The 23,847-nt window shown below is 36.8% G+C and overlaps 1 protein-coding gene across 2 annotated transcripts in view; it reads right to left on the reverse strand.

Moving 5' to 3' along the window:
- The window catches only part of SLC41A2 (solute carrier family 41 member 2), a 145,019-nt gene that overhangs the window by 27,383 nt on the left and 93,789 nt on the right, over positions 1 to 23,847 (reverse strand). For both annotated transcript variants that reach the window (XM_068969965.1, XM_068969963.1), the window contains exons 7-10: positions 11,645 to 11,792; positions 9,084 to 9,163; positions 1,724 to 1,855; positions 184 to 332 (exon numbers count right to left, since the gene is read on the reverse strand). In XM_068969965.1, the coding sequence (XP_068826066.1) occupies positions 184 to 332; positions 1,724 to 1,855; positions 9,084 to 9,163; positions 11,645 to 11,792 (509 nt within the window). The remainder of the gene's footprint in view (positions 1 to 183; positions 333 to 1,723; positions 1,856 to 9,083; positions 9,164 to 11,644; positions 11,793 to 23,847) is intronic.

Below are 23,847 nucleotides of genomic sequence, written 5' to 3' on the forward strand. Positions count from 1 at the left end.
TATTGATCAAATCGTATTAAAAGTTATTGGTTTAAAAAAAATAAAAGTTATTGGTTTTAAGATCAATATGAAGGCATTCAGCTGATTTTTAAAATGTTAAAATATTTCTTGTGCTTTTAGACTTAGTTATACTTTAACATTAGTCTGAACATAAAAGAAATTACAAGAGGTTTTCTCTCTTACCTGTAACACAGCAGCAAATAAGTATACTACTACAAAGATCACAGTTAAAGAAGTGTGACCACTTTTCATCAAATGAATAGTGTAGAGGAAAATTAAATGTCCAGGTATCACTAAAAGCAGTAGAACTTGAGCAGACTTATTATTTACTCCTGTAACATAAAATATAAAAGTTGTTAAAAACAAAATCATGTATTGGTGAATAATAGATCATAGTTATTAAAATTTGAGGATTACTTCTAGTTATTACTACTATAGTACACAGAATCACATAAAATTCAATTGCTAAAAATAAATTTTAATTATTTATAATTTGCTTAATTTTTAGAAATTTTCCCTGTATGTTATATATTAATTAAATGAAAGGTGATTGATGAAAGCTTGCTGTGAAGAACACTGACCAAACTATAACATTATAAAAACGGAGGGAAGACAAAAGAAAAAATATGAAGTTCTTAAAGTACTGGAAAGTACTTTTTCCTATGTCATTTAATTCCTTACTATTGATCATTTTAATAACTAAATGATACCTAATCATCTTCTAATAGAGATTTTTTGGTCATTAAATATTTTAATTTTATTTTCCCTTTAGAAGGCTTTCACTGCTATTAAAAGACTGGGTATTTCTGAACCTCATTCAAAAGTTACATTTATTATAATACATTAATTTTTATCAGAAAAAAAAAGTTTTCAAGAATTGTGAGGTTTAAAATTGTGCTTTAGAGGTTTCCCTGGTGGTCCAGTGGTTAAGACTCTGAGCTTCCACGGCAGGGAGCATAGGTTTGATCCCTGGTTGCATAAGTTCTGCATGCCCGCCACATAGTGCAGTCAAAAATAAATAAAATTGTGGTTTAGTTTTTTGGATATCATATGTTTGGGACATAACAATGTCCTTGTAACTGAGGTTATCACCTCTCACTCTGCTTGTTGGAGATCAAATGTCTACATTTAGAAAGGTCAAAAAGATTAATGTATGAAAGAGTGTGTGCTATGTGGTTAGTTGCTCAGTTGTGTTCGACTTTTTGCAACCCCAAGGACTGTAGCCCGCCAGGCATCTCTGTCCACAGGGATTGTCCAGGCAACAGTACTGGAGTGGGTTGCCATGCCCTTCTCCAGAGCATCTTCCCAACCCAGGGTTGAACCCAGGTCTCCTGCATTGCAGGTGGATTCTTTACCAGCTGAGCCATGAAGAGTGGCTCTAGGGAAGCCCATGAAAGAGTATGCTTCCCTAAATCACCTAACAATGTTTTCTTATATGCACAATGTTCTTCTTTCCTAACTTATAAACAAGATATCCAAGAGAAAGATAAAAAAGAAAAACTATACAAAGTTCTTTAACAACTGCAGAATTGATCTGCAGTCTTGTTGTTGCTGTTCACTAAGATTTAGTGAACAACATTTACTCTATTTAAAATCTATCTGGCTCTCAGAAACAGAAAATTGGGCAACATTCATAATCAAAATACAACAAATGTTGCCTGCCTGTACTCACAGAGAGGAAGAGTTCCAGGAATAAAATATGCAAAAATCCACAAGCACCTACCTGGACCAAAAAAAGTTCTAAAAGGGTAGTAACAACCTTTGGGTTCATCAGGCAATTCTCCTGGAATGCTGTGTAAATGAAGGTAGGTAGAAATCCTACTGGCCTGAATGGCCACCAAATTACCACCAATACCTGAAACAGAAGAAAAAACAAGATAGTTAGCTTCGTATTTTCAATAATTGCACAAATTCAATTGAATTTATGTCTCTACGTCACCTCCTGGGCCAATAATACAGAACAAAGAGTTCTTCTGAAATGTTGCTTTATTTGATGTTGATGTAGATATTCCAAAGGCATAAAATTCCTGCTATGAAAGACTCATTCATTGTTTTTTCAAATCTAACTCACTGTTTGGTCTGAAAGCAGAGTAAGTAATTTTTAAAAATTACTATCGCAATCAAGATGGAAAACTAGGTAACAATATGTTTCACATTTATCATCTTAATAAATTTATTCAAATAGATAAGGCTTGATACATGTCTTTTCAGATTTTGTTGGGGTCCTTTAATAGACTGGGACCTGGCGGTCTGGAGTTGACAATAAGAAAGTGAAAGAGAGAAAGAGGTTGATATTCCCTGGTTTATGCAGAGAAACAATAAAGCCCTTGACACAGGGCTTGCATCACTCAGAAAGGCACAGGGAGCCTTCTCGAGGGGATGAAGGCACAGAGCACCTTCTTGAGGGGGTCTTGGAAGCCCAGGCAGGAGAGTGAGTATGAAGGGTTTCTACGCTCCAGAGAATTAGCCGGAGAGAGAGAGAAACAAAAAAGACATGGGGACCTAAGCTCTGATGGAGCAAAGGTGCTTTAATGATCTTTCTGTGAGTATATATAGGCTGTTGTACAAGAAATTTCTTTCGAGAATGATAAAGATCAGAAAACCAAACACACAGCAACCGTTACCAAGGGAGCGAGGGATTAATAATGGTCACAAGGTCAGGAGACAATCCATATCTCAAGGAAGGGGATCGAGACTAAGCAGTTTTGTCATAAGGAGAATGTTTACTGAAGGAGACCCAAGCCTGTCTCACACAATGACCTCAGTCCTGGGAACAGCTTGCTGCTCCACTTGATAAGGAACAGAGGATTTATGGGAAACAGCATGTAGGAATCCTCCTGTTAAACATTCCTTGACGAGATTACTAAAGAAATTGGTATAAGACACTGAAAAAAATACTCAAGAAAGTGATCTTTTAACCTAGATTATCCTCTCATGTATTCTGAGGAAGAGGAGTTAATGCCAAGAAGCAAAATTAATTCCAAAGGGTGGTAAGTAACCCCAGGGTGAATTAGGACACCCAAACTCTTCCTACTTTGACAGATTATGAGAGAAGGAGATAGTAGCCATAAAAACAAGTATGAAGAAAACAACTGAAAATTTCAAATTGTTGAATTCTGAGCGTGAGCTAAAATAACCATTAAGAATACCTGTGAACCCTGGACACAAGGGGTGTCTACACCCACTGTCAACTATTTCTGCAAGCATGCCATGAGTGCTTGTGAGATAGACTCAGGCAGGACGGAACACTTGAAGGAGCCAACCCTGGTGGCACAGAGCAAGGAATCCCATCTAGGACTTCCCTGGTGGTCCAGTGGTTAAGAACCTGCCTGCCAATGCAGGGAGCACAGCTTCCCTTCCTGGTCTGAGAAGATCCTACTTGCCACAGAGCAACTAAGGCCTGAGAGTCACAGATACTGAGCCCTCATGCCCTGGAGCCCATGCTCTACAAGGGAAGCCACCACAGTTGGAAGCCTGCACACTGCAGTTAGAGAGTAGCTTCCACTCACCACAACTAGAGAAAGCCTGCACCCAGCAGTGAACACCCAGCATAGCCAAGAATTAAATACACAAAGAAGTGAGTTTTTAAGAAAGAGAAAGAAACTACATCCATTTCTGACTCCCTCTCTCATATAGGGCTTCCCTGGCAGCTCAGATGGTAAAGAATCCGCCTGTGATGCAGGGGACCTGAGTTGGGAAGATCCCCTGGAGAAGGAAATGGCAACCCACCCCAATATTCTTGCCTGAATCCCTATGGACAGAGGAGCCTGGCAGGCTGTAGTCCATAGGGTCGCAGAGAGTGGGACATGACTGAGTGACTGAACAACAACAACAGCAACAAAACTGGGGTCATCTAAACTGAGTCCAGCTGGCTGATTCTAAATATAAAAGTTTTCACTAAAAAAAATTAAAGCCTGTGAATGAACGGAGTAAGCAAATGTCTGCAATCCCTCATCATTCTTACAACTGTTCTGCTCAAGAGGGAGAATAAAGGAATGTTTTCTGTAGAAACTGAACAAGAGAGACTCAGGCCTCAAGGACACCAGACACTATGTGGTACTGATGGAAAATAAGGATGAACTGGAAGTCTGCATAATTAACAGTGGGATTCCTTCAGACCTTCATTTTGCTCCAAGGGGCAGGCAGGAGTCTAACATCCCAGAGCAAAGGTTCGATGTTCAAACTTGGAGGGCTCTCCATAACATGGCCAACCAACCCCACCCCAATCTTCCAATAGTGAAGTGCCCAGTCAACCACCCTCTACCACCTCCAAGCTACTTAGCTTCTCAATGCCTCAGCTGCCTTCCTGTAAAACAGAGAAAACAATCCCTCTCTCATAGAGATGATGACATGAGCAAGTTTGTGTTTATACTTGGAGACTTTACCACTCTTTTCTCATCAACTGATAGACCACACTGATAAAAAATCAAAACGATGAAGAAGTTTTTTAACAATATTATCAATCAACTTGATCTAAAGGACATTTATAGGACACACCACCCAACAACAGCAGAATATATAATTTTACAAGTATACACATGGGAACATTCACACAGATGGACCATACTGTGAGCCATAAAACAAGTTTCAATAAATTTGAAATAATCGCAACATATAAAGTATGTTTTCTGGCCACAATGGAAAAGATAGATCCCAAAATGCTGGAAAGTAAACAATACCCTTCCAAATAACCCATAAATCAAAGAAAAAAAACACATAGGAAATTTTAAAATATTCCGGATTTAATGAAAATGAAAACACAACATATTGAGATTTTTGGGAGGTACCTAGAGTAGTACTTATCAATTCACAGCATTAAATTTTACATTAGAAAAGAAGAGTACTACTCTACATAAAATAACTAATAAGAAACTGCTGTATAGCACAGGGAATTCTGCTCAGTACTCTATAATGGCCTATTTGGGAAAAGACTCTAGAATCTTAAAAAAAAAAAAGAGTGGATATATGTGTAACTGATTCACTTTGCTGTACACCTGAAACTAACCCAACATTGTAAATCAACTATACTCAATAAAACATTTTTAAAAACTCACATAATGAGACTAGCATAACTCTGTGTTCAAAATCCAACAATGACAATATAAAAAAGGAAAATTATAAGCCAATCTTGTGAATCAAAATAAATGTAAAAAGATATCAATCTGCTGGCAAACCAAATCCAGCAAAATGTTAAATGTGTAAAATATACATCACCAAAACATCAGATTTATCTTAGGAATATAAGACTGACTTAATAATTGAAAATAATACATATAGCATATTAACAAATAAACGAAGGAAAAATATGATTATATTATATGAATAAACAGAAAAGTTGATAAAATTCAGCATTTTATTATTTATTATTAAAAACACTTAGCAAACCAGGAATTGAGCGGGATTTCTTTAAACTGATAACCACACACACTCAACCCCACCATACACATCCACACACATGAAATCTGTCATATACAAAAGAGGTATTGCAGATCAATAAAGACTGATATAGATTTTTCAATAAATAGTGTTTTTAGTTGCATATTTTTAATTCAAAAATTAATATTAAATGGAAGTCTTTCAATTACTCTATTGTAAAAGCCCTAAGTAAAACAGTTCATTTTAACTCGGGTAAATGGTTTTCACGGCAGCCACAGCACTACACTTCATATATGTTGTTCTCCTGTCATGTAACATCCAACAGGTAAGGTACCAAGAGCTCAGAACAGTTACTAATTGTTCGTTCTTTACATTCTGTAACATAAATAGCCACTATCTCAATCAAGCTACAGGCATCATGATAACAGAGGGAATTTGTCTTACTGCTAGCTGTACATAGAAGACACTGATCTAATTTTCATACTTTAAAATATAATTTTAATTTATTTATTATAATTGGAAGCTAATTACTTTTCAATATTGTGGTGGTTTTTGCCATACATTGACATGAATCAGCCACAGGTGTACAAGATAGTTATTAAACACCAAAAAAATACCAGTGGGGGTGTAATGGAATTGTGAATTAGTAAAGGTGAATTGGCCAGTCTTAGATGAAAGAGTCCACTCTTCTTCAGGGATACAAGTAGAAAAGGTTAAGAATAGAGGTTAAGAGTAGACACTCTTAGCGGTCAGAAGAGGGGTAAAGGAAGAGGAAGGAGAAGGAAGCTGGGAGGCAACGGCCTAAAGCCTCCGTCTTCTCTGCACAGCTGCCCTACAGCAAACATTCAAGGAACTTCTGGCAGGTGGAAAACAAAGCTAGATGGAAATCTGAATCTACAGAAAGGAAAGAAGAGTGCTGAAAATGTTAAATATATAGGGAAATATAAAAAGATACCAACCCGTCAGTTTTAATCTTTTAAAAATATAACAGTGGAAAGCAAAAATGTTACAGGGTTTATAACAAAGAAAAATATATGACAAAAAGAGCTCATAAGAAAGAGTGAAACTGCAAAAGGTTAAGACATAAGGTTCTTATATATAAAGGATAAGAGATAAGGTTCTTATCCTTTATGTAAAGTGGTATATTGCTGTTTGAAAGAGACTGTGATAAAGATATAATAAGCCCTAGATTAACCTCCTAGCCAACATACATATCAGAAGGGGAGGTTCACATCATATATTAGCATGGAAAAAGCTTTATGAATTCTGTGGAAAAGAAATCTTTTTAACCTAATGTTTCCCAAACTTAGCTGACCACAGAACTCACTTTTCAAATTATACTTATTAACATATCGAGAACTACTGTTACAGGAAATATATTTTAGAAAACGTTACTGGTTCTAAGAGATGTTAATAAAATTTAAAAGATACCCTAGATATAAGTCCATATCTTTATTTGAGGATTAAATAGTATGCATAGGAGACCTAAAAGTCGTTTGCCACATAGTAGGGGCTTACTAATAGCAAATGATGATGATGATGATATGATAAAGAGTATGACAAAACAGGGATCTTTTAAATAGTACATGCCTTAGCACATTTTAAATGAAATTCAATTCTCAGAAGTTCCACTTTTTCTGAGGAACGTGGAATGACTCTTCTCTGTCAATGTTTTAATGAACGGCATTTAACACTAGAAAGAGTTTACAGTGATACCCAACTAAGAGGTTTACTTACTGAGATGAAAAAAAGATTTACCACCATGCCAAACCATACACAGATTTCCAAAGATAACACGTCAGCAAACTTTCTTATGGAAGGTGAAATCACAGAGAAACTAAAACCTTACTGCTAAAGGGGTTGTAATTTAAGTTAAATTTCTCATTAAAATGCTCGGCAGCACAGTTCTAGCTGGGCAACACAGTTCTAACAGTCATTGTTGTATAATATTTATCCTAGTAAACTCATTAAATAATAGTCATTGGAAAGGATTTGAACAGGGGGAAAGAAAGTAGTAGCTATTCCAGGCAGTGAAAATTACATCTCTGTATGGTCACAATATAAGAGTCAAATCATGGTGAAGGATATAGTTGTATGCATATAGGAAGAGTCTTGATAGCTAGGGAGAAAAATTCTAATTTGATTGGACAGGCAGGAGAAAATCACTGTTAAATCCCATTATCTTAAAACAAATGTAATAAGAACAATGCTTAAGGTAGACCAGTCTTCTAGTGACATTCAATTTGTATTGAATAGGGAGTGAGTCAAGAAGACTACTGTATTACTTGACTGATGGCTCGACTGAAATATTAGTGGACTAGTGGTAAGACATACTTGTTATATAAATAAATGAACAGATAAATTATGTTAATGTACAAATAGACAAGGTTTGGTCATTATCTATTCAAAGAGGATGAAGAGCCAGGTAGAATCAAATGGTTCTGTGATTTTACGGGCAGGGAGAATGTTGGTATCAGGAAAACTGGAAGGGGCATCTCTAGGGTAAATTTATTCATTTACTGAAAAATTAAAATGTTAAGTAAAAATTTTAGATATGGGGACTTCTCTAGTGGCTGAGCAGTTAAGAATCCATTTTGTAATTCAGGGGACATGGGTTCCATCCCTGGTTGGGGAACTAAGATTCCACATGATTCAGAGCAACTAAGAACCCACATACCACAACTAAAGAACTGGTGTGTGGCAATGGAGATCTCATGTGCCACAACTAAGACTGGATGCAGGAAAATAATTTTTTAAAAAAATTTTAGATATGAAATTAGATTTTACAGAATTTGCCTCTGTAGAACATATTTTCTTATCCATAAATATATAAAAAGTGATTTATATTAAATGTGTATATCCTTTGATATAGTTTCCTCCAGGTAGAATTACTTTAAATTATATTGGCTTAGGTTATCATGAAATCCAGTTTAATGACAGCCAGCCCTAAAGCCAGTGGGACTGGATTAAAATTATCTTTTTAAAAATGGGATTCATAAAAAAATCCCTGTGAATTTAACTATTATAATTCCCATTTTATAGATAAGAAAAAACATAAAGCAGACCTGAAAAGGATCAGCAGAGGAATGATAGATTTTAATGGGCTGAGTTGACTTCAGCAATGCTTAAATCTAGCTAAATCTAATTTAGCCACAAAAACTGATGAGGGCAGCAATAAAACGATGTAAGATAGCATATAAGATAAGCCCAAAGTAAATAATAACAGACGATTGAAGTATTCTATGTGGCTCAGATGGTAAAGAATTTGCCTCCAGTGCAGGAGACCCAGATTCAATCCCTGGGTCGGGAGATCCCCTGGAGAAGGGAGTGGCTACCGGCTCCAGTATCCTTGGCTAGAGAATTCCATAGACAGAGGGGCTACAGTCCATGGGGTCACAAAGAGTCAAACACAAGTGAGTGACTAACACTTTTTTTCTTTCATTCTGCACACTAACTTTAAAAATCAAGTATGTTTGACTCTTAATATCTAGAGATGAAGTAAGAGTTTTTTCAAAAATATGTTCTGTATACTGAGAACATGGAATGTAATTACCACAAGCAACAGCCTGGTACTGAAAACAAAATAGAACATTTATTTATTTACTAAATGGATAGAAATAAAATGAAAGAGAGACCTCTGAATTCAGATTCCTGTTCACACCTAAGAATACCAAGATACCACATTGCTATGAAACAGTAACTCTTACCATTAATAACTGGTGTGTAAACAACAATCCCAACCAAGTTTGGATCAGATACAGTTGTGTCCAGAATAAGGCCCCCAATGCTGAAAGATATAAAATCATGTAATTTAGGGAAGAGGAAAGGAAATGGACTAATTTGAAATTGTTTTTTATATATAAACACTCTTACTTTTAAAAATAAATATTTAGCTATTTAAAAAATTGAATAAAAAAAAGATATTAACAGTAAAAATCAATGTCAAAAGTAAAATGTTGATAATAAAATATGGCATAAGCTGTAGCCCCACATTTCAGGGCTCTCCTTCTCGTCTGTAATATTTACATATGCTATTTGTAAAAAGAAAGAAAAAAACGTACTTTCAGTGCACTAAAATGTCTGGAAGGACATATAAGAAATTACTAATAATGTTTATCCCTAGGGCTGAGACTGATAGGAGACTCACGGTTACTTTATATCCTTCTTTGCTTATTTGTTTTTTAAAAATCATGTGCATTTTATTATCTTTATAGTTAAAAAAAAATTTTAAGAGTATTTTTTTACATTTGAAGTAAGCAAGCCACTAAGGGATGACTTTTATTCTGTTCACATTAGATATAGTATATGACAGTGTCTTATCATTGCTAAGTTAAAATAATGAGTTGTAGCCAGAGGAGGAGCTGACCTGGAGAACAGAGGTCCAGAAAAGTAACATACTTTTTTCTTTTTATATAGTGGCAAGACACATACTATCAATACCTCAGTGGAGCTTGAAGATGTTTTTTGTTGTTTCCAAGACCATTATCAATTGGTTAACTTCAGTCTGTTGGTCTACCTAGTATTATATAAAACAGTGTCGGTCCCAATATTTCATGGGATCCTGTTGTTTAAATCCATATTACAGAAAAATGAACTATATGTTGTCATGGAATAGGGTTGATGGTCAAAGTATCATATCCAATGTACTTCCCACTAACGGATAGTTAATACTAGGAAATTATTTTTAAAAATTTATTATTAAATCTTTATTATTTTAGTTCTTGAATAACTGAAAGCCTTAATATGCTTATTCTTCTAGGAGTTCCCATAAAATGGTATACTATAAAGTCTAAAAATAGTTATCCTTAGAAATATTTTACTATCTTAAGCCCTAATTTAAAAAAATACATATTTCCTAGAATAAAGTAGTTACGCGTCAAAGAATAAATCTCCCTGCCAAAACACATAGATAATGCTGTGCAGAAAACAGGAACACTTGCTAAAATACATTTTTAAATAGTTGTATTACCTAGGCAATAAAACTTATAGAAAAGATAGAAAATACAAACAAAATGAATAAAATAAAAATCAACCATAGTTACATCATTCAGAGTTATACTGCTACCATGTTGATATACAGACTTTGAAACATTTTTAAACATGTATATTTTTAAAAAATAAAAACTCAAATTGTAAAAGTACTTCTGCTGCTACTGCTAGGTCACTTCAGTCATGTCCGACTCTGTGTGACCCCATAGACGGCAGCCCGCCAGGCTCCCCCGTCCCTGGGATTCTCCAGGCAAGAACACTGGAGTAGGTTGCCATTTCCTTCTCCAGTGCATGAAAGTGAAAAGTGAAAGTGAAGTTGCTCAGTCGTGTCCGACTCTTTGCGACCCCGTGGACTTCAGCCTACCAGGCTCCTCCGTCCATGGGATTTTCCAGGCAAGAGTGGTTCACTTTTATTAAATTGTATTTTTATCAAACAAATATATATGCATCATTTAAAAGGTGAAAGTACCACAAAGCATATAAAACAGTCCCTAGCCCTAACCCCACATCCTGCTCTCCACTAGCAATTCTTTTTAACTTCTTTAACTGGTTTTTCTGACATTTACTCCTCTATTTCTAAACAGTATGTTTATACTGCTATTCCTTGATTTTTAATTTCAGACATTTACCTAATGGCGTCCAACAGCAGGATCAGCATTTAGTCTCTCTTTCTCTTCCCTCCCCACTGAAGTCCCTTCATAATTCCCTTCCTTGCCCTCTCCTGCCAATCTGGTGATAGCATTCCAACTTTTGGTGAAATATTTAGGTTTCACTTTATTAGAACAGTGAAATCATTATTCACAATTATTCTCCTTCTCTTTTGTTATTAAAAATTCCACTGTGATAAATATTCTTACAATTCAATGATTTGCATATATCCATAAGTATATCTTTAAGTCCTGTCAGAGTCTAGAAGTGGAATAATCTAACAGTATGTACATTTCTAAGGTTTTCTGATATTTACCTGAGCAACTTAAAATAAGCAATGTTCTTTTCAGGTTAAAACTCACACAAAGACAAAAACACCACTAGATTTTAATCAACAATCTCGTTAGGATTTGGCTGGGGAAAGGTATGAAACTGGTAGCACATGAGGTTCCATGCATCTACTGATATCAATAATCCTTGTCACTTATATCTCAATCACCTGGGATAATAAAGAGTTGGCTACATAAGATGACAGACCTGAGAAATAAAAATAGGCAATTGGTTTGCTTTAATATATACACAGATACATGCATATATAATAACCCACAAACACACACACTTTAATACTAACCTACTTATAACCATAGCAGTTATGACAGGCTCCCAGCCTGAGTGGAGAACTGTCCTTGTGGCTGGATGTTTGGCAGCTATTATAATCCAGATAGGAGTTAGAGCCAAGAAAACAACACCAACTAATGGAGGAATGTAGTAGTATGTCTCTAAAATTAAAAAAGACAACATTTCAATCTCTCTTCTAACCATGTAGCACATGTGAATATTAAAAGTTTACCAGAAGACATATTATCAAACATACTCATGCTATATATATACTTTATATAAATTTCAAGCAAATTAAAAACTACAGATAAGGTTAAAATGTTACATAATGAAACTGAAAACTAATATATTAATTCAACATTTATTGAAATAGTTATGTGACCTAGAAGTGAACAACAACATTAAGAAGAAAAACAACAGTTAAAGACTTACTTGGCTCCTACCATTTACCAAGTACTGTGCTAAAAGCTTTGTGTTCATTATCTCACTTAATTTGTCCTTAAACGTATGAGGTAGAAACTCATTCCTACCTTATAAAGAAACTGAGGCTCAGGAGTTTAAGAGTACGTGTGTGTGTGTTCAGTTGCTTAGTCATGTCCAACTCTTTTCAACTCCATGGACTGTAGCCCACCAGGCTCCTCAGTCCATGGAATTTCCCAGGCAAGAATACCGGAGTGGGTTACCATTTCCTTCTCCAAGGGATCTTCCTGACCCAGGGATTGAACCTACATTTTCTGCATTGCAGGTGGATTCTGTACTGCTGAGCCACTTTCTAACTAAAGGCACATTTCAGACCACAACTCAGAAAGAGAGAATTCTAGCAGAATGGGTCTAAGGCAGCAGGAATTCACAGGGCAGAATACTGGAGAAGAGGAAGCTACTGGAGAAAGAGCTTGCAAACTGAACACCAAGCCATGCACGCATAGGGTGAACTCCACAAGGCTAGACTAAGAATAACGGGAGAGCTGTAAGTTGAAAAATTCCCAGAGTTTACAAAGGGGTAGAAGTCATTTGAGATCTAACCCCTACAGAAGAGAGCCTATTTGAACCCTGAAAACATTTAGTGGAGACCAGAGAAGGTCTTAGCAGTAGCGCTGCTGCTGCTAAGTCGCTTCAGTCGTGTCCGACTCTGGGCAACCCCATAAACGGCAGCCCACCAGGCTCCCCCGTCCCTGGGATTCTCCAGGCAAGAACACTGGAGTGGGTTGCCATTTCGTTCTCCAATGCATGAAAGTGAAAAGTGAAAGTGAAGTTGCTCAGTCGTGTCCGATTCTTAGTGACCCCATGGACTGCAGCACACTAGGCTCCTCTATCCATGGGATTTTCCAGGCAAGAGTACTGGAATGGGGTGCCACTGCCTTCTAGTAGCACTAAAAAGTGAAGTTGCTCAGTTGTGTCTAACTCTTTGCGACCCCATGGACTGTAGCCTACCAGGCTCCTCCGTCCATGGGATTTTCCAGGCAAGAGTACTGGAGTGGGCTGCCACTTCCTTCTCCAGGGGATCTTCCCAACCCAGAGATCAAACCTAGGTCTCCCGCACTGCAGGCAGACGCTTTACCATCTGAGCCACCAGGGAAGCCCATTTGTTTATTTTTGTTTTTATTTCATTACAGAAATAGCATAATGCCTATTATAAATCTATTCCAATGAAGCTTAAAGCCAAGCCTTGTAAGGCTCAAACTAATCCACAAATAGTTGCCTACAAGAACAAAGTCCATTAAAACTATAAGATGCTGATGAAAGAAATTGAAGGCAACATAAAACAGATGGAAAGGTAACACATAAAACACTGTGTTCTTGGACTGGAAGAATCAATATTGTTAAAAGGACCATACTACCCAAGGCAATCTACAGGTTCAAAGTAATCCCTATCAAATTACCAACAGCATTTTCCACAAAACTAGAACAAAAAAATTTTATTTGTATGGAAACACAAAAGACCTCGAATAGCCAAAGCAATCCTGATAGCAGAACGAAGCTGAAAGAATCACACTCCCAGACTTCAGACTATACTACAATCTTATAGTAATCAAAAAAGTATGTTACTAGCACAAAAACAGACATATAGATCAATAGAACAGAATAGAAAGCCCAGAAATAAGCTCACGCATTTACGGCCAATTAATTTACAAGAAAGGAGGCAAGAATAAACAATGGAGAACAGTCTCTCCAATAAAGTGGTGCTTGGAAAACTGGACAGCTACATGTAAAAGAATGAAATTAGAACATTCTCTAACATCACGCACAAAAATAAACTCAAAATGAATAAAGACCTAAGTGTAAGACTGGATACTACAAAACTCCTAGAAGAAAACAGGCAGAACATTCTTTGACATATATTGCAGCAATATTTTTTTGGATCTGTCTCCAAGAGTAATAAAATAAAAACAAAAATAAACAAATGGGCCCTATTATAAACTTAAAAGCTTTTGCACAACAAAGGAAATCATAAAGAAAATGAAAAGACAATCCTCAGAATGGAAGAAAATATTTGAAATTGATGCAACTGACAAGGGATTAATTTCTAAAATATACAAACAGCTCAAACAGCTTAATATCCAAAACACAAACAATGTAATCAAAAAACGGACAAAAGATCTAATAGACATTTCTTCAAAGATGACATACAGATGCTCCTGCTGCTGCTGCTGCCAAGTCACTTCAGTTGTGTCCGACTCTGTGCGATCCCATGGACCGCAGCCCTCCAGGCTCCTCCGTCCATGGGATTTTCCAGGCAAGAGTGCTGGAGTGGGTTGCCATTGCCTTCTCTGACATACAGATGACCACATACTAATTATTAGAGAAATGCAAATCAAAACTGCAATGAGGTATCACCTCATACCAATCAGAATGGCCATTATAAAAATAATTATAAACAATTAATGCTAGAGAGAATATGGAGAAAAAGGAACCCTTCTACACTAGTGGGAATGTTAAATTGGTACAGCCACTATGCAGAACTGTATGGTGTTTCCTTAAAAAAACTAGAAACAGAACTACCATATGATCCTGCAATTCCACTCCTAGACATATACCCAGAGAAAATTCTAATTCAAAAAGATACATGCAACCCAGTGTTCACAGCAGCACTATTTATAACAGTCAAGATATGGAAGCAACCTAAATGTCCATCAACAGATGAATGGATAAAGAAGATGTGATGCATATATACAATGGACTATTACTCAGCCATAAAAAGAATGAAATAATGTCATTTGCGGCAACCTGGATGGACCTAGAGATTATCACATTGAGATACAGAAAGACAAATGTCACATGGTATCACTTATATGTGGAATCTAAAGAAATGACACAAATGAACTTATTTACAGAAACAGACTGACACACATATGAAACAAACATGTTTACCAAAGAGAGGGGATGGGGGATAGAGGAGAGATAAATTAGGAGTTTGACATCAATATACACACACTGCTGCTGCCGCTACTGCTGCTAAGTTGCTTCAGTTGTGTCCGACTCTGTGCGACCCTATGGACAGCAGCCCACCAGGCTCCCCTGTCCATCGGATTCTCTAGGCAAGAATACTGGAGTGGGTTGCCATTTCCTTCTCCCGTACACACACTGCTGTGCATAAAACAGGAAAACAACAAAGACCTACTATATAGCGCAGCGAACTATACTCAGTATCTTGTAATAACCTCTAAAGGAGAAGAATCTGAAAAAGAACATCTGTATATATATATGTATAACTGAATCACTTTGCTGTACACTTGAAACTAACATAACATTGTAAATTACCTACAGTTTTTTTAAAGAAAAAAAAAACCAAAGTCTAATACTTTGTAGGAAAAAAGTCAGGCACTTAGCATTACATTAATAATGTCTAACATCCAACCAAAGATTATTTTTAAGAGTTTGAAATTATATTTGGTTGCATTTACAAACTTAAATACCCTGAGATATTGTACTTAGGCATTTCATTTATCTCACAAAAGATTCCTAGTACTTAAAGTAATCTGGTTAAATCGAACAAATGTATAAATATGCTAAGTCTTATGTTTCCATAAATAGTCATACAATGTATATAAAATTGGTAAGTTTCTATTTGACAATTATAAGGATAAATTAATAACATGATTATAAAATTTAAAATGGAATCAAAAGACTGACATGTTACTGTAATGACTTAAGAAACAAGTATATTTTAAAGTAAGTACTGCTTTGTTAGCATAAAATCATTCATACCATAATTTTGATTCTCAAATATTTTTAAACTGAGTTCTAAATCGCCTTAGGGTTAACAGTTTGCCTACCCATTCTTGAAACAGTTGCATCATCTCAAGACATTTTTGGTAATATCATTCTAGCTGATAAAGCTTTTATTATTACCAGAGATTTTAGCTAAGACATTCCTGGATTTTTCTCAAGGATTCTAATACTTATTTTGTATAGTAGAGACTTCATAACTTAAAGACAGAGTTGATCTTACGGTCTTTGTAGCCTACCAGCCCTTTTCTGACATTTCACAAAATTCTTCAAATGTTATTCATACCCTTATCTTGGATTAAATCTTATATTTTATCATCTTTTTAAGATATTTAAAGATCTCCTCACCTATCATTAAGTGTTTGAATTAGAAATTCATTTTTTTCCAATCAGGTAGAACAATTACTATAAATATTAAAATAAAGCCCAAACAAATTTTATACCCATGGTTTTAGCTGGGTTTGCCATCACATCTTCAAAATAATTATGCTAACAAAATTCATTAAATATTAAATATTTTCTTCCACTTGAAAGGATATGACTAATGCTACATATAGAGCAATTTTCTGCATAGTTTTTTAAAAGATGAAAAACCTTTACTGGATGCATTCCCAGTTCTCCTTGCTAAGCCATTAGAAGAGATAAATAACATCCAAATTAAGAAGCATTCTTACCTCCTAAAACAACTAAGGCTGCCAACAATCTCTTTATAGACTTAAACAGAAAACTAAAAGCATTAAAGCCCACTAACTACAAATGAAAAGAACTATCCTGCTAGGTCAGATCATCTTTGTACTTCATTTTCAGGTCAAGAGAGGAGCACCATGCCAGGCCTTCAATTTATTCTCAATAACAGATCTCTGGAAGGACATCTGAAGTTGAAAAAAACACTCACCCATCCTAACCCCAGAATCACTGCCCTGAATTTTCAAAGAGGGGGAAGAATTTCTCAGGAAAGAAATAAAAAATGAGTGAGCAGTTCCTCAAAAAGTTAAAGACTATCATATGACCCAGAACTTCCTCTCCTAGGTGTGGATCAATAGAACAGCAAACATATGTTCACACAAAAATGTGTACAACAGTGTTCAAACACAGCAGTGTTCATAACAGCCAAAAAGTGGATGCAACCCAAATGTTCATCTAATGGTAAATGGATAAACAAAATGTGATATATCCATACAATGGAGTATTATTCAGCCACATTACTAGTCCATATAATGAAATATTATCTAGTACTACTTGGTATTCAGTAGTGCTTCATGATAAAGCATGAACCTTAGAAACATGCTAACAGAAGGAAACAGAATATAAAAGGTCACATATTGTATGATTCCATTTTCTGAAATGTCTAGAATAGGCAAATCCATGGAGACCGAAACTATATTAGTGGTTGCCAGTGCTGGGGGTGGGTGGGGTGAAATAGGAAGTGACTGCTAAAGGTATTTTTTGGGGGAGGGTGATGAAAATGTTCCAGAAGATATATCCAGAGATAATAGGTTTCACAATCTTATAAATATGACAAAAACTACTGAATTATATACTTTTAAAGATGAATTGTATTATATCTCAATTGAATTATATCTCAAGTTTTTAAAATTCCAACAATGAAAAAAAAAAGGAGGTGAAGGCTATATTCTTTAAAAATGTCAATGATATAAAAGACAAAGAACACAGACATATTCACAGAGGAAGATGGACAGAATAAAAGATAAAGTAACATAGCTAAAGTAGTCCAAATGCTATAATTCCACTCAACTGTCACACATAACTGCCATCTGTTTTTTTCTGGCCATGTCACATGACATGTGGGTTCTTAGTTCCCTAACCAGGGATCAAACCCGTCCCCCCACAGTGGAGCTCAGAGTCTCAACCATTGCACCACCAAAGAAGCCCCAAAATTGCCATCTTTTTTATTCACAGCTTTACTGTTTCTAGAGATCAGGATGTGGACGTCTTTGAGCACAATCATTCATTATTCAGCCTACTATAGTACCCATTTATGATATACCCATAAATCAAGGCAAAATATTATTTCTGAGCAGGATCATTTAGATGTATTTCATTTAGAAACCTAGACACTTTTAGATTTTGATATTAATGCAGAAGTTCCTGTCTGGCATTTAATCAGTTTCTCTTGCTGCTTGTGTCATTAGCAGTTTTCTAAAAACAATTCTTTAATATTATAACATCTGTAAAACACCAAATAAATCTGGATGTCATAATATTAAAGACTTATTTTTAGAAACGGTAAATGTTACCACATAAGGCAAAGGGGGCTTTGCAGATGTGACTAAATCAAGCATTTTGAAATAGGGAGCCCTAATGTAATCACAGGTGTCCTTTAAGGCAGGAAGTAGAGAAGAATTTGACTACAGAAGACACAGTGTGACCACAGAAGCAGAGATCAGTATCATGGCCGCAAGCCAAGGAATGCTAGCAGCTACCAGAAGACGGAACATTTAAGGGACAGATTTCCCTTTGAAACTTTCAGAAGGAACAAACCCTGTTGATGCCATGATTTTAGCCCTGAAAAACAAGTATCTTGAACTTTGGCCTCCAGAGTGGTAAGAAAATTAATTTCTATTGTTTTAAGCCACAGGTTGCAGTAGTTTGTTACAGCAACAATGGAACTGAACACAGGCCTATAGAAAAAACGTGAAATTTTAAGCCTAAAAAGTATCTGTATACATTAATACTGATCCCATGTAAACTACAGAAAGGTAATGATTAACATAGCTAAAATAGTCCAAATTGCTATAATTCCACTTAACTGTCACACATAACTGCCATCTGTTTTTTTCTGGCCATGTCACATGACATGTGGGATCTTAGTTCCCCAACCAGGGATCAAACCCGTGCCCCCTACAGTGGAAGCTCAGAGCCTCAACCATTGCACCACCAAGGAAGCCCCAAAATTGGCACCTTTTTTATTCACGGCTTTCATCTTTTATTACATGGTTGGTAGTGTTTGCTGGGAGAAATATCAATAACCTCAGATATGCAGATGACACCACCCTTATGGCAGAAAGTGAAGAAGAAGAATTAAAGAGCCTATTGATGAAAGTGAGAGAGAGTGGAAAAGCTGGCTTCAAACCCAACATTCAGAAAACTAAGATCATGGCATCTGGTCCCATCAGTTCATGGCAAATAGACGGGGAAACAGTGGAAACACTGTCAGACTTTATTTTCTTGGGCTCCAAAATCACTGCAGATGGTGACTGCAGCCATGAAATTAAAAGACGCTTACTTCTTGGAAGAAAAGTTATGATCAACCTAGACAGCATATTAAAAAGCAGAGACATAACTTTGCCAACAAACGTCCACCTAATCAGAGCTATGGTTCTTCCAGCAGTCATGTTATGGATGTGAGAGTTGGATTATAAGGAAAGCTGAGCACTGAAGAATTGATGCTTTTGAACTGTGGTGTTGGAGAAGACTCTTGAGAGTCCCTTGGACTGCAGGGAGATCCAACCAGTCCATCCTAAAGGAAATCAGTCCTGAATATTCATTGGAAGGACTGATGCTGAAGCTGAAACTCCAATACACTGGCCACCTGATGCAAAGAATTGACTCATTTGAAAAGACTCTGATGCTGGGAAAGATTGAGGGCAGGAGGAGAAGGGGACAACAGAGGATGAGATGGTTGGATGGCATTACCGACTCAATGGACATGCATTTGAGTAAACTCCAGGAGATGGTGATGGACAGGGACACCTGGCGTGCTGCAGTCCATGGGGTCACAAAGAGTTGGACATGACTGAGTGACTGAACTGAACTGGTGGTGTTTTGCAACTATTATTACATAGTTTCATTAATGAAGTGAAGTTAAAGTTACTCAGTCATGTCTGACTCTTTGCAACCCCATGGACAATACAGTCCATGGAATTCTCCAGGCCAGAATACCGAGTAGGTAGCCTTTCCCTTCTCCAGGGGATCTTTCCAAACCAGGGATTGAATCCAGGTCTCTTGCATTGCAGGCAGATTCTTTACCAGTAGAGCCACAAGAGAAGCCCAATTTCATTAATAGCATTCCTTATTTTCACCCTGAATCCTTCCTAAATATGTAGCTGCTATGAGTGACATTTTTATATGTTAGCTGTTTGTGTGTGAACAACAAAGAAGTGGGCATGGAAAGTTGGAAACAATTTTTAAAATGCCCTTTATAATAGTCATCAGAATTTTCTCACTTAACAGACCTTATAGCAGTCACTCTAAACTGGGGATGTTCAGGACTAAAGAACTCTGTAGAAGAGTGACAAGCACAATGATTTTAGATTCTACTCACATCAAGGCAGTGATACTCTAGAATGTTTTGTAAATATGTTACAGGTGGCCTCCTTGTTAGTCTCCACAGGACCCAAGTAACAACCTGAGGCTATTACTGTTCTTACAGCTTATTTCTTCTTAAGCCATCTTTCTAAAGTTAAAATAAGCCAACATTTTGCTGCTCAGATCTTGCCTGAAAAGAGAAAAGCTGATAATTTTTCCAATCAGTATACACATTGTGCATACAGGAATTATATAACCACAGTTATAAATAATTGAAAAAAAGAGTGTTTAAAATCCTTTAAAATTATGCAGTCAAGAAAAAGAAAAGGCAACAATCATTGTGTACAGCTATTTCTGTTACTGGCCCAACTTTAGACCCTTTTAATAGCTTTTTAAAGGATGAAGCGACTTAGCACACAATAGCTTTTAAAGATTGCTATGTATTTTTATACACACTGAAAGTGTTAGCCTCTCAATCATGTCCGACTCTGTGATCCCATGGATTGTAGCCTGCCAGGCTCCTCTCTCCATGGGACTCTCCAGGCAAGAATACTGCAGTGGTTTCCATCCCCTTCTCCAGGGGATCTTTCCAACCTAGGGATCAAATTCATGTCTCTTACATCTCCTGCACTGGCAGACAGGTTCTTTACACTAGTGCCACCTGGGAAGCCCCTGATATATACACTGCAGCTGTTGCTGCTGCTGCTAAGTCTCTTCAGTCGTGTCCAACTCTGTGCGACCTCATAGACGGCAGCCCGCCAGGCTCGTCCGTCCCTGGGATTCTCCAGGCAAGAATACTGGAGTGGGTTGCCATTTCCTTCTCCAATGCATAAAAGTGAAGGTGAAGTCGCTCAGTCGTGTCTGACTCCTAGGGACCCCATGGACTGCAGCCTACCAGGTTCCTCCGTCCATGGGATTTTCCAGGCAATAGTACTAGAGTGGGTTGCCATCGCCTGCTCTGATATATACACTACCATGTGTAAATTAGCTAGTGGGAAGCTGCTGTATAGTAGAGGGAGCTGAGCTCAATGCTCTCTGATGACCTAGAGGAATGGGATGGGGGCTCAAGAGGGAGAGGATATACGTTTGTTAGTTGCTCAGTCATGTTCAACTCTTTGCGACACCACAGACTCTGTAGCCTGCCAGACTCCTCTGTCCATAGAATTCTCTAGGCAAAATACTGGTGTGCATAGCCATTCTCTTCTCTAGGAGATCTTCCCAACCCAGGGATTGAACCCGTGTCTCCTGCATTGCGGGCAGATTCTTTACCGTCTGAGTCAGGAGGGAAGACCAGCTATATATACATACATCCACTTTGTTGTACAGCAGAAACTAACACAACTTTGTAAAGCAATTATATTCCAATATAAAAGGTTACTATATGTTTAAATATTACTATATGCATGAATAAATGCCTTTATATTTTCTCTGCAAGTCAAATCTAAGCATATCATAATCTGGAGCTTATATTACACTGTAAACTGACCTTCTATTTCCTCTTCTATTTTCATTTGAAATAGGTCTTTTCCAGCCACAGGTTGCCCTTTTTATTTTCCTATGGTGATACTAGATACTTTCTGCTAAGGCAGTATACCCTTCCAATAACTTCCTTATACTATGTCTTCTCTAAAAGGATCATTTTTTTTTTCATTACAATCTATTATGTTATTGAGTAGGTACTGTGGCAAAGTCATTCAGAGGGATATCTGTCCTCCATTTTCCATATATGCACCACTTCCTTAATAATTTCTACACACATTAACGGGATAGCTTTCAAAAAGAATAAAGCATGCGATGAAGTGCTATTTATTTAACACTCATTATGTATACAGTATATGGGGTCTACAAAACAAATACATAAAATAAAGACAGTTTTCTCCTTCCTTTATACCTTTATAAGGGAAGAGACATTTACTTTAAAAGCTATAATGACTGGCCAGATGTAAAGAATGTCTTAAGAGAAATGTCAATAACATGCTATAGAATTCAGGGGAGAAAAAGTTTACCTAAGATTAGGGAATCTGTTAATTTAGTACTGAGAAATGATGATTCTGATTGACCTTCAGGGAGAGGAGGGGGATAACATAAGAAAGAAAAGACAGAAAACACCAGCATGTATGAGAATCAGTAAATGTTGGAGTTTGGCTGGAATATAAGAAAGGGAGGGACGGCTGGGAGCTTGAGAAGGTTAAGTCTCCAAGAGGCCTGAAGACCAGGCTTAAACTCTAACTCTGTTCACTAAGCAATAGAGGCTTCCCCAGGGCTGTGACAAAATAAAGTCAGGAAGAGTAAACAAAGCTTAGTTTCTTTTTTTTTCTTAAAGCTTAGTTTCTTTTGTCGTGTTTGTTTTGGAGGACTGGATAGGCAGGAAGGGGGGAAATTCCACATTTAGTTCAGGCATCAGAAATCAGCACATTTTACTGGGAGTGAAAGAAAGGTAGCACATTGAATGGCTGTGGAGTGAGCCTTAGGACACCAGGGGAGCTATTCAAAGTTGTTTCTGAATATCCAAAACTCTTAAGTGGGGAGTTAAGTGAGACTTCTCCGTGTTCGGAGCCACACGATTCACGGCCTCTATTTACAGCCAAAGCCTATGGTTGCCATGAAATCCTCTTTTTATCTCTAAAGACTGCTAAGTGTTTCCAATATATAATAGTTCAGGAATTAAACCTTTGTTTCCCAGAGCTAGGCATCCCACTCGGCAGCATGAGGGGTCTTGGAATTTTTTTAAATTAATTTATTCTAATTGGAGGCTAATTACAATACTGTGGTGGTTTTGGCCACACACTGCCATGCACCAGCCACGGGCGTGCACGTGTCCCTGCTGTTGGTGCCCGTTTCTAACCTCCGTTCACAACGCCCTCAGTACTAGGATCCGCACAGCTGGTGCTATGAGGCCCCCTAGTGCTCATAATGCACACAGTGACTTCAGAAACACCTCCAGATTAACCAGAATCAATCAGCAGCCCAGGAACACAATCTCATCTCAAGGAACCAAAACGACACTGACGAGACATAAAAGACTCTGTTTTAGTGAAGTCATCTTGAATTATGATGCGTCAACTTTCAGAACACAGGCCTAGAAAAGTCTAAGCAATATTTGATAATAAAACTATTTTTCAAAATTATGATCTATACTATCATTATATTTCACTTTTTATTTCCTGACTTAAACACTATTTATTGTCTATAACACTCAAAATATTAAAATTTTTAGAGAACAACACATTTTGATCACATCTTTTGTAAGGAGAGTTTACCACTTGTATAATTTTTAGAAATAAATTTTAAAAGTGAGATTTTCCTCAAAAACCGATTTATCATATGAAGTATCCAAATATTTAGTCTGTCTCATTATAACAACTGTCATATTTATAGGAACATTCTTCAATGGCTTTAACTGGGGAGGCACCCTGGTGTTTAGCAGGCAGCTGAGAAATGTGTTACAAATTACTTCACAGTAATTTGAGTACTCAAGGGTGCAAATACTATACCTTTATCTATTATGGGAACAAGATCTTATATTTGGGTCCTTGATCATTTATTATCTTCTACCTTACAACACGCAGACACATCTTATCTTCCAAAAGAGAATTTTCCTTGAATATACATCGTCTTAATGAGTATTGCTTTTTTATATCACTCATTAAATAATGTAAGGTAATTTTATATACTAAATGAAGCTTCTCTTGATATCTCCAAAGGTAGCAGAAAATCACT

The sequence above is a fragment of the Capricornis sumatraensis genome, chromosome 4, assembly GCF_032405125.1.
Source record: "Capricornis sumatraensis isolate serow.1 chromosome 4, serow.2, whole genome shotgun sequence".
In the NCBI taxonomy this organism is placed as follows: domain Eukaryota; kingdom Metazoa; phylum Chordata; class Mammalia; order Artiodactyla; family Bovidae; genus Capricornis; species Capricornis sumatraensis.